Below are 14814 nucleotides of genomic sequence, written 5' to 3' on the forward strand. Positions count from 1 at the left end.
AATAGACCCACTTCAAATAAAATGGGCCTTAATAACAAATCAAAATATCAAGAAATAGTAGTAAAAACACAGTAAAATAGAGTACATCATTTAAATTCCCAGAAATCGGTAATTTGAGGTCTCTAGGAAATCTCAATCACACATAATGAATTCATGCCAGTAAAACTCTGGGTCTCTAAATGTAATAGGCCTATACAAACTAAGCATTTGCACATTGAATAACAGCTTTGTGGTAACCTGTGTAATTTCCTTAATAAATAATGTTTCCTACAAAAATAAGAACTGTGCAGAAAGAGCTGCACCTTTTTAGATGGCCTAGTTTACTGTAAACATATTCTGGACCAAAACCCAAACTACCAATTACAGCAGTAAATTGCAAATGCAAAACTGAATGTTAACAAAGTATTGTAATGAGACACAGGGAACAGACACATAGGGAACAGACACACAGGGAACAGACACATACGGAACAGACACACAGGGAACAGACATATAGGGTACAGACACAAAGGGAACAGACACAAAGGGAACAGACACATAGGGAACAGACACACAGGGAACAGACACACAGGGAATAGACACATACGGAACAGACACACAGGGAACAGACACATAGGGAACAGACACATACGGAACAGACACACAGGGAACAGACACATAGGGAACAGACACAAAGGGAACAGACACACAGGGAACAGACACACAGGGAACAGACACACAGGGAACAGACACATAGGGAACAGACACATACGGAACAGACACATAGGGAACAGACACACAGGGAACAGACACATACGGAACAGACACATAGGGTGTGTTTAGGGCCCAGGAGGGTGTTTTATTAACTGCAACAGACGTGTGAGGGGAGGAGGTGAGGGAAAGGAAAACCGTTTTGGGGGAGGCAGTGTCATCTCTGTGGCAACCTCCTGGTGGGGGTTTGGGAGAAATGGGCGCAGGAGGTCGTAGCTTTGACGTCTGCTCCGGCACCCTCCATCACATAGCCATCTTGCTCCATCTCCGTCTTCCAGGCTTTTCAGGTCTCACATTGATCCGACTACTTTTGGTCTCTTCCCTGACGGTACCTTGGAGGAGCTCAATGTGGAAAATTGTGCAAAAAGAAATCCTTTAAGGGCTGATCTTAGAATAGCCTTACCATGCGAGCAGCTACTATACACTTAGGAAGGGCGGGGTAAGATGGGCTAAAACCATCTACTTTGGTATTTGGAAAATACCACAACTGTTAGCTTGTTTGTCTGTTGCTTAAAGACGTGGGCATTTCATCATTTACATAATCCTTGCACCCTCTTCTCTTTCTTATAACCAATCGGACAAGAATGCCAGATGGGACAACAGAGGATGCCACGCCAGAACTATGACATTGTGAAAAGGCCCAAGTCTGTGAAGCACAGAGAAACAAGGACATTTTTGTTGGTTGTATTTCACAAAAGGACAAAAAATTATGAATTTCAGCAAACAAAGACAAGCCCTGTCCGATCCACTCCATCAACCCCAGACGATTCTAAGACAATTTGCAATGCCCTCTGATGGACCCCTGGGCACTGTTGGAATGCTGTACCCACAATTACAACCATGGTCGCAAACAGGCAACTATACTGCGAGGCATTCTGCACCATCCGGAGCTGATTTGCTGCACCATCCCTCCCTATTGTTAGCTTTGCCACATACAGTACTCACACACTGACAAGGCCTGTCTAAGTTAACCTGGTGGAGTGGTGCTCATTTAATCACAGGTTTAGTTACATTTGTTTCATGAGACAAAGCTCAAAATAAAATAACTGCACTTACACAATTCAATCTGATGCAAGATTTTATCAGCAGAATATGCTGTGGAATTCCTTCACAATAAATTAAATAGTTACCTATTCATAATTATTTTTATTTGACAGTAAACAGAACATCCCCAGGTTGTTGCTGTAAATAAAAATGGAATGGTAAAAAAAAATAAACAGTCTGGTGAAAAAGAACATTGCCTGGAAAGTTTAAATTTTTTAATATGGACCCAAGAATAATTGAGCTAAATTCCACGTTTCTAACCTTGGACCCTTTTAAGTTAACCATTTGCGCCTGTTTTGGTGCACCTGATTTAAATTTTACTTAATTTAATTGTTAGTAAAAACATGGGTGTACTAAATCGTTCTGGTTATTACATAAATTGTTTCAAAGCTACATTAATAAACGTTAAATTTGGTTACCTTTATTAACTAATACAGTCAGAATTTAGCTCAAATATTCATATACATTTTTTCAGTGGATATCTTTATTTTTTCTGGACTATTCAACTCATGTCCTGGAGGGCCAAAACACTTCTGGTTTTCATATTTTCCATTTTATCAGGCACTAATGCAGACCTGGGACACCAGGGTGAGTGCCATTTACTACCAGGTAGAAACAGAAACCAGAAGTTCAACTGCCCTGCTGTAAATGGTCCCCTATTTCTATAAATCATTTCCGTCATTATCAAGGCACAGTGAGGTTTGGTCAATTCATACATCATAAGGGAAAGATTTCATTTATACATCACTAACAGACCCTAAAAATGCAACAATACATTTGGTACAGTTGCGGTTTTTACTGCTGTTTATGGTCAGCAATGGGTTTTGGATGCGGCCTCTCCGGAGCGTGAACCCTCAGTTGTCAGAGTTGATTCAGAGTAGAATATCCTAATTTCCATGAGAATTGATTCATAGAAGAATATCCAAATTTCCATCAGAGTTGATTCATAGTAGAATATCCTAATTTCCATCATTGTCCTCAGAAGACTCATCCTCCTCTAGGTTCAGGTGTAACAGTGGTAGTTCCAGGTCTGGGCTGTTTTTAAAGGGCAGCTGCCTGAACGTGTGTCCTCTACCTGGAGGAGAAAAGACCACCCAATTCTGTACATGCTGAAATACCTTTCTGCGAGCTTCAGTAATGCATTCAGCAGAGTCTATTACATTAACAAGCATTACCTATGTAACTTCTAGCCAGGCTACACCAGGAATAGATAAAGACAACAAATATTTTTACAGTGAAGGAAACCAAATACAAAATGAACACCTACTTTTGGAACAGTAGGTCTTCAAACCCACATGCAGGGAGATGCCACAAACACAGACAGCAAAACCCATCCATTTAAGTTCACTCATCCTGTCTCCCAAAAGGTATGTGGCCAGCAGGAGAGTGCAAACCTCCTAAAGGGAAAAGGGAGGCAATGTTATGGGGAGACGGAACACACATTTTAAGTGAAGGGTGTAGGGTTGCTGAAACAGGAAGTGTTTATGAGACAGGAGGTGATAGTGCATGTGAATGGAAGCAATTCCTGTAAAAGCAACAGAAGGTATATGGAGATTGTGTTATCTTCCCAACCTTAAAGATCCCTGCTATTGACAGAGTGAGGCTGGAGGTCTTTGAGACTAGCAGGAACTCTGAGAAGCCCAGGCCAAAGGCCAGTGATCCCCCAATACTGAGGGTGACAAGAGAGTAGAGCAGGGAGGAAAGCTCATGCACACGGAACAGCTTCTCTGAGGTACTCAGGGTTAACCCTGCCAACACAGACAGAGAAGTGGATCAGTACTGACACACAGGTCGAGAAATGAATCAGTACTGACACACCGACAGGAATAACTGTCAATACTAGAAAGTATTTCAACCAGGTTACAGAGCTTAGTAAAAACCTCACCTTCATTAAAGAGGAAAAGTGGAAAGAGGCCCATGAACATGACTGGCTGGAGGTGGTACATGGTGTCTACTGGATTCTGGAGCCCTGTGGTAATGGAATGAAGAACAGTGGTCTGAGTGCCTGGACCAGGAAACAAAGGACAAGTCCAGGTAACAACAACACAATGATGATCAATGACAAACCTAGCTCTGCTTTCTGCATTAGGACCTAACAACAACATGATGACAGGGACAAACCTAGCTCTGCTTTCTGCATCAGGACCTGCGTGAGAGTCCATCGGATCCCACCAATGAATGAGGCCAGCAGCACCATGAGAAAGCCCTCCAGGTTGAACTGGGTTGACTCAAATGTGAACATGAACAAACCGCTCGCTATCAGAAGGACCACCACTATCAGATATGGGTTCTGGAGAAATAAGCAGGTCAGTGTTTCACAAAGTGATTTCACAAAGTAAACAGACACACACATGAATATATATACACACACACACAGGTGCTGGTCATAGAATTAGAATATCATCAAAAAGTTGATTTATTTCAGTAATTCCATTCAAAAAGTGAAACTTGAATGTATACATTATACAAGTTTCACTTTTTGAATGGAATTACTGAAATTAATAAACTTTTTGATGATATTCTAATTATATGACCAGCACATGTGTGTGTATACACACACACACAATATATATATACATACAATGGGGAGAACAAGTATTTGATACAGTGCCGATTTTGCCGGTTTTCCTACTTACAAAGCATGTACAGGTCTGTAATTTTTATCATAGGTACACTTCAAATGTGAGAGATATTGTATGATTTTTAAGTAATTAATTAGCATTTTATTGCATGACATAAGTATCTGATACATCAGAAAAGCAGAACTTAATATTTGGTACAGAAACCTTTGTTTGCAATTACAGAGATCATACGTTTCCTGTAGTTCTTGACCAGGTTTGCACACACTGCAGCAGGGATTTTGGCCCACTCCTCCATACAGACCCTCAGGTTTCGGGGCTGTTGCTGGGCAATACGTACCTTCAGCTCCCTCCAAAGATTTTCTATTGGGTTCAGATCTGGAGACTGGCTAGGCCACTCCAGGACCTTGAGATGCTTCTTATGGAGCCTTCTTAAAGAAAAACTAAGTCTATGAGAGCCGAAATTCTTACTGGTTGGTAGGTGATCAAATACTTATGTCATACAATAAAATGCAAATTAATTTTAAAAAATGAATACAATGGATTCCGTCTCTCACAGTTGAAGTGTACCTATGATAAAAATTACAGACATCTACATGCTTTGTAAGTAGGAAAACCTGCAAAATCAGCAGTGTATCAAATACTTGTTCTCCCCACTGTATGTATGCATGTAATATATATATATATATATATATGAATAGTTCACAAAGTGCAACCGGTCTTGCTGAAATGGTGGATCCAAGTATCATACGCAGTTTAATGGGGGAGAGGTGTGGTAAGAAAGCCTTTAATGGCTAATCTTGGAATAGCCTCAACATCTACACTTAAAACCTGCATGAGCACAATTACAAGTGGAGGATAAATCAGACTCATTATTAGCCTATAAAATCAAAGAAAAAAAATCTACTCTAAAATCGAATAATTCCCAATTCATCCATAGAATTCTTAAAGGGGCATTGTTTTTATGTTTGTTCCATCTCTGCAAGGTCACATGATTGTATTTTACCTAACAGAGCAAACTATAATAGCATATTACATGTCAGTCAAAGCCACAACTGCACAACTCTCTAATGTTTAGTAACAAACTCAAATGTTTGGTGTGAAGACGTTTGAAAGGTTTTTTTACCTGTACATTTTTATGAGTTCTCATTAATGTTTGCTACGTTTTTTTTTTTACCACATAAAGTGGAGGCAAAGAAGCATGGGTGTAGCCCCTGGCAAAGTTTTTATTCATTAGATATTTAAGGCACGTTTTATGCTTCATCAGATAGGTGGGAAAGTCAGAGGAGAGAATATACCAGTACACTGTAACACCCCGCTGCTGCAGTTCATGTCCATTCCAGGGAGTGACGTTGAGTGCTAGAACACCTTTCCTCCCAATTCCAATCTGCTCTCAATTTGGACAATTTGCGTTTATGGCCTTTGCCTGAATGATTGAAAGAACTACTCGAGTCAAAAATTGTAATGTCCTGGAAAGCGCATCTATCCAAGCCATTCTGCTTCTTAAAACAACTCAAACATCCATGTTCCCATCCTGAACTTCTGAATGCAATGATACAGCTGTGACTGAGAACATGTGAGAGCCCTTGTTGTAGAAGTAAGAATGCAATTTTCTGTCATGCAACACCTTGTTAACTTAGCTGGAAAAACATTGACCAAAGACAAACATGAAGACTTGCCCCATCAAGTTAAAGCTACTTACTGGCTCCTCTAGTTTAAAAACTAATGAGAAGAAGAGGATGAACAGCACAGCCGAAGACTTGGTCATTGTGTACCTGGAGGGAACATACAAAAACCAATCGTTAGGCCATGTCCCCTTCACAAGTGATGGTCAAGCAAGTCTTTGAACAAGTCAGGTATGTACGCATAGTGAACACACACACTTACAAGCTGATGGTGATAAAGAGGAAGCTCCAATTGGACAGTCCAATGTCAAGTGCTGTTGCCATGGCTGAAAATAAATAGCCTTTTTAAAACCTGTAGGTCAATCATGGCAAACTGCAGTATTCTAGAAACAAAGTATTGCATCCCATATGTCTGTAACCTGATTGAGTGAGAGAGAGACAGTAAGATGGTCATTTAAGAGTCACATCTGTATTACTTCTTTTTGACAACATCAAATCACATCGTTAGGTCATATTCATCAAAACCTCCTGTGGTCACCTGTAACAGTGATATCTAAAAAGCGCTTTTGAGGTACAGAGCAGAGTAGCAGGAGAGGGGAATAAAACAGATAGTGGAGTCTTATCACACAAACGGACTATGCCTTGTATGTCGCAGACTGAAGTCCGTTGGTTTTATCATGTCATAGGGGCCTAACGCAGGCAACAAACGGTTTAGCATGAATTCCCCTAATATAAGCACATCAACCACTGTATGTATGCAATTTACACACTCACCGACTGGGGCGACTTTAGAGAGGTAGTCTGTCCAGTTCAACATGACCCGAGGTTTTCCTGTCCAGCATTGCATGGCTGAGCGGGTTAGAGTAGAGAGACAGAATATGATGGTAAGGTGGACCAGCGTCATAAACAGTGGGTAGTGGAAGCCCTGGGAGAAAGAGGGAGAAAGACGGTTAGAAGACACGCAAACAGTGATGCTGAATTAAATGGCACTTCTTGCACAGCAAAAAAACGCCACACAATGTTAGGTCACACAGGCTGACCGAGACTCACTTTCATCAGCCACTTGTTATAAAAGGTGATGCCTATGGAGAAGACATAGTAAAAAAGGACCAGGCCCACTGTGCGGACTGCCCGGCATAGGAACTGGACAGGGCAAGCCATGCTCCTGCTTAACCCTCCCTCGAAGAAACTACTGCAAAGGCCCCATCTTCAAACAGAAGCAATGCACTTCACTGTGCCGTGCTGTAGGCTGGGAAAGAAGAGACGAAGACAGAATGAGAAAGAAAGATGGACAATATAACCAAAAAAATTCGACTGTGATGCAAATTGCTGTTTGCTGAGCATGTGAGTAACTTAAAAAATCTGTCAAGTTCCAGCAGTACTAAGAGTATACTCCAACATTTACGTAGGACACTGTTAGTATGTAATGACATATGAAAAACAAACACATACAAATTGAAAATGCATTATAACATGTTTACTTGACATTTGTATCTCAGATTAATTATTGTACAATATTGTTCTGTGGCCAAGCTATGCATTTCCTTGCTTTGTTGGCATTGCCTAACATAAATCTGAAAAGCAGAAGACAGAGCCATATGGCTAGTACTGTAGCAAAACACCTTCACGGGCACGAAAAGTTATTAACATGTTAATATAAGTACGATTTGTTAGCTACATTAGGTCCTGTGACATTACTATAAATGTACGTAGCTACCAATATTATTAACTTCAGTTACTGTACTGACTGTGCAAAGCTGAATCTCAATAATTAACGTAGGACGCAAGCTAGCAAACAGAGCTAATACTACCGGTAATAGAGTAACAAAAACAATGTTTTACTTGCCAACTGTAACGTTGCAGGACTTAGTTGGCGTATGCTAGTCCACTCTACACAGTGGCCACGGCGTCAAATATTTGTACATTAATCCATAGATCAACTTGACGTAAAGCGTAAGAACTGCTTGCTCTATGCTGTGAACGGAAGATACCAAAAGGTGTAATTGGTTTTCGTTGACCAAGGAACGCCTGTGCTAGGTAGAATCGTGTACGTGTATTCGTCATGGAGCATGAGTACCACTCGCGGCATAAAACACAAAACCAGTGCGACCCACTTCCGCACTTACGGGTACGCTAGGTGGCAGTATTTTCGTTTTGATAACCTAAACAGTAGCTGTAGCTACTTCCGTTAACCACAGAGAAGAACAACTCGTTTGTTGGTGAATTTTGTTGTCAACCTAGGTTGTAACATTGATATAAATTTGAAAAACCTACAGCAAGGCTACAGAAACAACGTTTCAAGGATACTATTGCATCGTTTTACAACGTTTGTTAAAATATTGTTGGACACTGGGCTTCATAAATTCCTGTAGCGAACTCACGTTGTCCAGACCGCTGGCTAGCTAGTAAGCTAGCTAATTTACTAAGCTAAAATTGCTAGCTCAAGTACATCGTTTGGGTCTGGGAGGATGGCAGAGGAGGAAGACGAAGCTGGTTTTGACGAGGATTTGGATGAAGGGGCTGGTGGAACCGATGGTAGTCACGGCAAGAGGAAAAGGCTGTTCTCCAAAGAGCTTCGGTGTATGATGTATGGTTTTGGAGACGACCAGAATCCATACACTGAGTCAGTAGACATCCTGGAGGACCTTGTGATCGAATTCGTTACGGAGATGACACACAAAGCCATGTCCATCGGTCGTCAGGGCCGAGTCCAGGTGGAGGATATTGTTTTCCTTATCCGGAAAGATCCAAGGAAATTTGCCAGAGTGAAAGACCTCCTGACGATGAACGAGGAACTAAAGAGAGCCCGCAAGGCCTTTGATGAGGCAAACTATGGCTCGTAGGATCATTCATAGTTGACGGCTAAGATTTTTTAAAAACTTTTTCTTTCACGTTCTCCAAATAATTCACTGCTTGTTTTGTCAATAACGAAATGTAATATTCGCTATAACTCAATTTATTAACTTCAGATATGTTGGTGCCCAAGGCATTATTCTCATGTCTGTTGCTTATTTATGCACACAAAAAAATCATAATGTAATAATAATACGTTTTCTCATTCAATGTTGCATAGTATGTTGCATTGCCATAAAATATTTGTCCTGTGAGAAGTTATTTTTTACAATGATTTTTGGCCTATTTTCTGCATAATGGTAATGTATAAATAAAGTCAGTCTGTGATGTGAAGTCATCCATCTTTTTGATTTTAAATTACTTTTTCTTTGGGGTGGGGGTGTGATTTGACCAAGACAGTGTAAAGATTCAAACCCACTCTGCAGCCGTACATATGCATTAGAGTCGGCAGGTTAAAGTACTAGCCCACCCTAGACCACATGCCATCCATTCTATAGTGAGTTGGTGAGGATATGGGCTAGGCCCAAAGTGGAATTAAAATCTTTTTTTAATAGTTATCAATGAATGAGTTCTCATTCCTGTGCAATTCTAATTTGACTATCTCCTACATACACTGATGATCCATAACATAATGACCACCTGCCTGATATTGTGTAGGTTCCCTTTTTGCCGTCAAAACAACAAGACCCGACATGAAAGGGTGCACATGGTCAGCAACAATGCTCAGGTAGGTGGTACGTGTCAAAGTAACATCCACATGAATGGCAGGACCCAAGGATTCCCAGAAGAACATTGCCCAAAGCATCACACACCTATGCCTCTATAGGTGCTGACCTCTACAAAGTGGGAACACCCTACAAGGGCTGCAGTTTTGTAGATGCTCTGACTCAATCGTCTAGCCATCACAATTTGGACCTTGTCAAAGTCGCTCAGATCCCATTTTTCCTGCATCTAACACATCACCTTTGTGGACAGAATGTTCACTTGCTGCCTAATATATCTCACCCACTGACAGGTGCCATGATAACAAGATTATCAGTTATCACCTGTCAGTGGTCATAATGTCATGGCTGGTCGGTGTAAATTAAAGTAATGACACCCCCTTAAGTTCTCATTTGTTGTCCATATTTTTACGTATGGATATTTAGTGTTCACATCAATGCTAATTACATAAGAGAACCAAATTAACAAGACACTGACAGATGATGCCTCGTAAAACAAAAAATTGACAAATGCATTTTCATAGTGGAGAAAAACTGAATGTATATCCCCAGGAAACTGATTGACATCCACTTCATGGATGTTTCACTGGTACATTTAGTTATTCATGACTCAGAAATGTGATAGAGATCAGAAAATTAATTTTTTCTGCATAAAGTGGAGGTAAAGAAGCATAGGTGCATAATGTGTTAGTGTGTGGTTGACATCGCCAAAACACTGAATAATTTGACAGATAAAAGAAACATGATTCAGAAATCCTTGAAAAAGCTTAGGAGACAATTTGCTTCAGTCTACGGCCGACATATAATAGGAATTCACCTTTCAGAAGGACCATAACGAGCAACACAGAAGGCCAAACCTACACTGGAGCTGCTTACCAAGAATTGTGAAAGTTTCTGAGTTGCCAAGTTTTGAATGAAATCTGTTTTTACATCTATGACAAGACATGAGGCTTCTTCTACTTTCACAACAAACAAAAATAATTACACATTTCTATCACACTTAGTAATGAAACAAAATGCATATGCTGCAAAATTCTCCGTAGATGTATCATCAGTGAAGCAATGGTTTGGCCTGTTGTTTAATTTGTGCGAATGAGCACAGCTTCTACAGATGGATCTTATATTACATGTAACATAAACTCACAAAATGTATTTTTTCTCTCCACTGGACTAAGATTGGCATTTGTACTTGGGATATTATAATTTTTTTTTCACCATATAAAGGTTTATCTACTCTGAAGTAACTTATTATTTTGGTACTGAAGTGTTTAACAGGTGAACATCAATAAAGACAAAATTGCTATGTGGATCAAAGAAAAAATGTAAAAAGAAAAAAAAGTTTGTTTTTTATTGATATTCCTCAAAACAATACTACAGACCATTAATATGTCAGACCAACTACTAGTGAGCATTGTGTTTATTCATTTATTATCTCCGTTCAAGCAATACTTTGTTATTACAGTGAAGGGGGTTTAAGTTGGCATTGGTCTAAACTGCAATCACAAGCTGCCTATTCAAGACTACATCTAGACAGAACTCCCAACTTGAGGTTGTTGAGGTGGTAAGTGCCTGTGATGCACTCAACCATTCTGTGGCATTGCAACAGATTTCACATCTCGGCCTTGCTCTTTTGATTTTGTGGAACAGCAGCAGCCTGGCGTCAATGCGCCATCATAATCACAAGCATGAAGGGCCCTAAAGCCCTGGTAACCCCCACCAGGTGCCGGTCTGTTGAAGAGGTCTAGTTGAATCAGTGTGAATGAACAGAGGCAATCGACCAGATAAGGGGGAGGGAGTGTTGGAGTGGGTCAATAGAGTATCAGATATAGGCCAGCAGGGGGTTTAAAGGAAGGAGGAATGTCCATGAGTCTCTGTTTTACTGCACATTTTCCATCATCTTGAGGAATTCTGAAAAGTACAAACAAATCCATTATTAAAATTAAAGTATTGGTAATGAAATAGATGGTAAATAAAAGACCTAGCTATCTCCTTTCTGAAAATACAGGTCAACATGTAGGCTACAGGCCGATCATCACCAATATCATTTCATCATCGTGGCTCATACCGTCAAAGTCCAGCATGCCATCAGCGTTCTTGTCTCCATCCTTTAGCAGTTCATCAATCTCCTCCTCGGAGATTTGCTCGCCGGTGCTGCGGATGATGATTGCGAACTCCTCTCTGTCGATGTAGCCGTCGGCATTCCTGCGTAGGTAACACACATGGAACGAAGTTTAGCAGGTAACACATATGGTAGCGGGTTTTACACTAAGAAAAAACGTAAACCCCTTCTCGTCAATCTGGTAACGTACTTGTCGAACACACGGAAGCATTCAGCCAACTCTTCCTCGGATTTGCCGGCCTGGTCCTCCTTTAGGAGCCTCACCATCATGACCAAGAACTCCTCGAAGTCGATGGTGCCGCTGCCTGGGGTGAAAGGTCAGTTAGATGGGTCACGATCGATTACCACAGGTAAGGAATACAATGGAAACAGGCATTTGTGACACATGGGTCATCTGAGACGGGCAAATGGCTACGTAAATGTACCCACATTTGGCAATATACGTAGGCTATAAATCAGTGTTAGGTAATACAGTCATTTTAGATTCTGCGGTTTCTCACCATCCTCATCGACCTCCTCAATGATTTCATCCAACTCCTCTCTTGTCGGATTCTGGCCCAACATCCTCATCACCTGACCCAACTCCTTGGTGCTGATATCACCGCCACCGTCAGTGTCGAACATGTCAAAAGCAGCCTTGAATTCTGAAATAATTTACATTACTGTCATTTGCTGGCGCTATTATGCAGAGCGACTTACAGTTTGTGGAGAAATTTTAAGGTTTCTATAGGTGGAAGAACTATTTAATCAGTAGTAGCGTAGTACAATCTACTCAGTGAATAAGCTATCAGAAGGTACTAGAACTATGAAATATCTTACGTTTTTGGACACAATTTATTATAATAATTCGATCAGGCACAGTCAATTAAAATAAACATGGGTCTGCGACAGGCCTACTACTCACCGTTAAGCATCTCCTCGCTCAAGTATGAGCGGGCCTCCTGTTGCGCATCAGTCTAAAAGAACAACGCCAAGTTGTCAGGACAGTGCAGTGATAAATTATTCAAAAGTACAGTTATTTCTGGGAATTGTGTTATCGATATTACGCCTATTGACAGCAACTTGATTTAAAGGTATGCTCATAAACGGAGTAGCCTAACGTGGGCTTCTTGATAGTCCAGGTGAAAATATGTCATGCTATTTTAAGGCTCAACACACTACCCCCTGTATATGGTCTTAAGGATATACAATCCGAAGGAATTTGTCGTCTAAACACAATTCGTTCCAGCTGCAACCTGTTGCAATCAGTAAATGTCCCACAGGCCCCTAATGCGTATAAACCCTTATCTCAATTTCTTCGCTTGACACACATTAATTTCCTAAACTCATGCAACACCAATACAGCCATATACATTATAATTTCGGGTTAAATTATTATTTTTGAATAGCCAATGAGATCCTGAGATTATCGTTATCTAAATAACTATAATATTGAATAATGGTTTATTCATATAACAGTATATTAATGGTAAATATATAGACTTCCAGACAACACATTTTCAAAATGATTTTCAAATATTTTATTTCCAATTAAGGGTAATTATTAATCTTAATTCATTTTATTTCTTTGCCCATCCAATTATAACTTATGCAAATGTAACGATATACAAGCTCGCCATATAAGATATGTTCCATACATGTAATTGGTTGCATGTGTTCTAATGAATATTCTTACCATGTTTGCGAATAAGCTTTTCTCCAAATATCCACGGAAATAAAGGCCAAAGGAGTGGTCAATCCGTGTGCACCCCAACAGATAGACTAGACGTCTAGTGAGAGTTCAGAGACACTTTAAACCGGTCACCTAAGACACGCCCCCTGGCGCTCACAGGACTCCAGATTTAGAATGTTGAACTTTTAGGGTTCTGATGCCCCCATGAGCCAATCGAAATTTGGAATGGACAGCAGTGGTATTGAAGATGTAAACATTTTATTGATTTTGTTAACTTTGCTATAATGATGTTTTGCAGCAAGTTTTGAAATGTTATCAGGTTAATTTCACCTTTGATTTTTTTGTTTTTTATAGGTATGTATCTCCAAAACTATTGACTGTAAGAGAAACCTATTTGGTGCACCTGAATGTAACAGAAGGTCTAGCTATTCCCTGTCAGACACAACTTCTCTTATATTCCCTCTATGGTCCCACTCTCAAAGTTACAACATTTGGCATTCTTTTTGCGGATTTCCAGAAAGGCACTAGTCCAAGCCTTTTAAACAATTTCTGAAAATAGTCATTTCTGAAACTTAATTTCAGAAGATATTACACTTGTTCTCCAAACATGCACTTATGTGTTCAAACAAATACGGTGATTAGAGGTTTCTGTACGATAAACTTAAGCTAGGTCTCTGCATTGCTGATAAAGGGTGGGCACAGAGTGGGTTGTGGCTGTGGGATTACGTTTCATTCAGGGTGTGAAACCCTACCCTTGTTTGAAAAGGGCTTCAAAGATGGAACAGGGAAGCTGGCAGTGCAATGCCTTGAATAGCAGTTGATTTATGTCAGATCAGGGATGGGCTATGACAGAGCCCGCCCTTAATCACAGTGTTTTATCCAATAAACCGATGAGCCACTCAAGATCTAACTCTCCTTGTATGGTGGAAGTTTGTTGCGAGGAGATAATACAGCCTGTGGTTGGAGAAGGAGAAGGGGTGCAACACTGGGATAATATAGGGAGAAGTAGCAGGGGAGAAGGGAGTGGGAGGTTGTTATTAGGGACGGTTGGGTTGGAGGGGAGGGGGAAAGGGGTTATATACTCAAGAAGCCGATGATAACTTCCAAAAGAAGGATTTAGAGAAATGCTCAACTCCACTTCTTATTCCAGACGCCTAAAGAGCCCTTGGGGATGACATATTGCAATACTAATCTGATTTTGGTAACCTGGGGATCTTCTTGCTGCTTTTTGATAATCATGGATGACATCTGAAAGAGATGAAAAGATCCTTGCTTCATGGTGCATTATTACGCAATTAGAGGCATTGGAACGCATTCTGCACCTACAGTCTTTCCTTTAGTAAACCTTTTTTTACCTGCATGCTTATTTATCTCATGTTATTATTTTGCTTTAACCAATTTTCATGAATTTCTTCAAGATCCATAGCAAGAAACACAACAGCTAAGGAAC

The 14814-nt window shown here is 40.3% G+C and overlaps 3 protein-coding genes across 3 annotated transcripts; 1 reads left to right on the top strand and 2 right to left on the bottom strand.

Moving 5' to 3' along the window:
• Positions 1 to 1822: 1822 nt before the first annotated feature.
• Positions 1823 to 8098, bottom strand: slc35c2 (solute carrier family 35 member C2). The gene is made up of 10 exons (XM_010875515.3): positions 7841 to 8098; positions 7049 to 7247; positions 6773 to 6923; positions 6261 to 6324; positions 6076 to 6148; positions 3916 to 4084; positions 3680 to 3763; positions 3367 to 3542; positions 3062 to 3191; positions 1823 to 2869 (listed from the first exon to the last, which is right to left on the bottom strand). The coding sequence occupies exons 2-10, from the start codon at positions 7157 to 7159 to the stop codon at positions 2754 to 2756; spliced, it is 1074 nt and encodes a 357-aa protein (XP_010873817.2). The 5' UTR covers positions 7160 to 7247; positions 7841 to 8098; the 3' UTR covers positions 1823 to 2753.
• An 86-nt stretch (positions 8099 to 8184) lies between these two features.
• Positions 8185 to 9034, top strand: taf13 (TATA-box binding protein associated factor 13). Its single transcript, NM_001311050.1, is given in 1 exon segment — positions 8185 to 9034. A coding segment is annotated over 1 exon segment (375 nt). The 5' UTR covers positions 8185 to 8466; the 3' UTR covers positions 8842 to 9034.
• A 1941-nt stretch (positions 9035 to 10975) lies between these two features.
• tnnc2 (troponin C type 2 (fast)) lies at positions 10976 to 13474 on the bottom strand. Its single transcript, XM_010875511.3, has 6 exons — positions 13368 to 13474; positions 12597 to 12648; positions 12193 to 12336; positions 11883 to 11997; positions 11639 to 11775; positions 10976 to 11481 (listed from the first exon to the last, which is right to left on the bottom strand). The coding sequence occupies exons 1-6, from the start codon at positions 13368 to 13370 to the stop codon at positions 11450 to 11452; spliced, it is 483 nt and encodes a 160-aa protein (XP_010873813.1). The 5' UTR covers positions 13371 to 13474; the 3' UTR covers positions 10976 to 11449.
• Between the last annotated feature and the right edge of the window lie 1340 nt (positions 13475 to 14814).

The sequence above is a fragment of the Esox lucius genome, chromosome 12 (assembly GCF_011004845.1).
Source record: "Esox lucius isolate fEsoLuc1 chromosome 12, fEsoLuc1.pri, whole genome shotgun sequence".
NCBI classification, from domain to species: domain Eukaryota; kingdom Metazoa; phylum Chordata; class Actinopteri; order Esociformes; family Esocidae; genus Esox; species Esox lucius.

What these genes read in the sequence shown, in the direction of transcription:
- tnnc2 (XM_010875511.3), bottom strand. An exon ending in TGAGGAGGTCGATGAGGATG is followed by an intron (nt 11,998 to 12,192) that starts GTGAGAAACCGC and finishes CTTTCACCCCAG; the next exon opens with GCAGCGGCACCATCGACTTC. An exon ending in TGCTTCCGTGTGTTCGACAA is followed by an intron (nt 11,776 to 11,882) that starts GTACGTTACCAG and finishes TTACCTACGCAG; the next exon opens with GAATGCCGACGGCTACATCG.
- slc35c2 (XM_010875515.3), bottom strand. Translation starts at nt 7,159, where the DNA reads ATGGCTTGCCCTGTCCAGTTCCTATGCCGGGCAGTCCGCACAGTGGGC. An exon ending in CTCTTTATCACCATCAGCTT is followed by an intron (nt 6,149 to 6,260) that starts GTAAGTGTGTGT and finishes TGTTCCCTCCAG; the next exon opens with GTACACAATGACCAAGTCTT. An exon ending in ACTTTTCCTCTTTAATGAAG is followed by an intron (nt 3,543 to 3,679) that starts GTGAGGTTTTTA and finishes CTGTGTTGGCAG; the next exon opens with GGTTAACCCTGAGTACCTCA.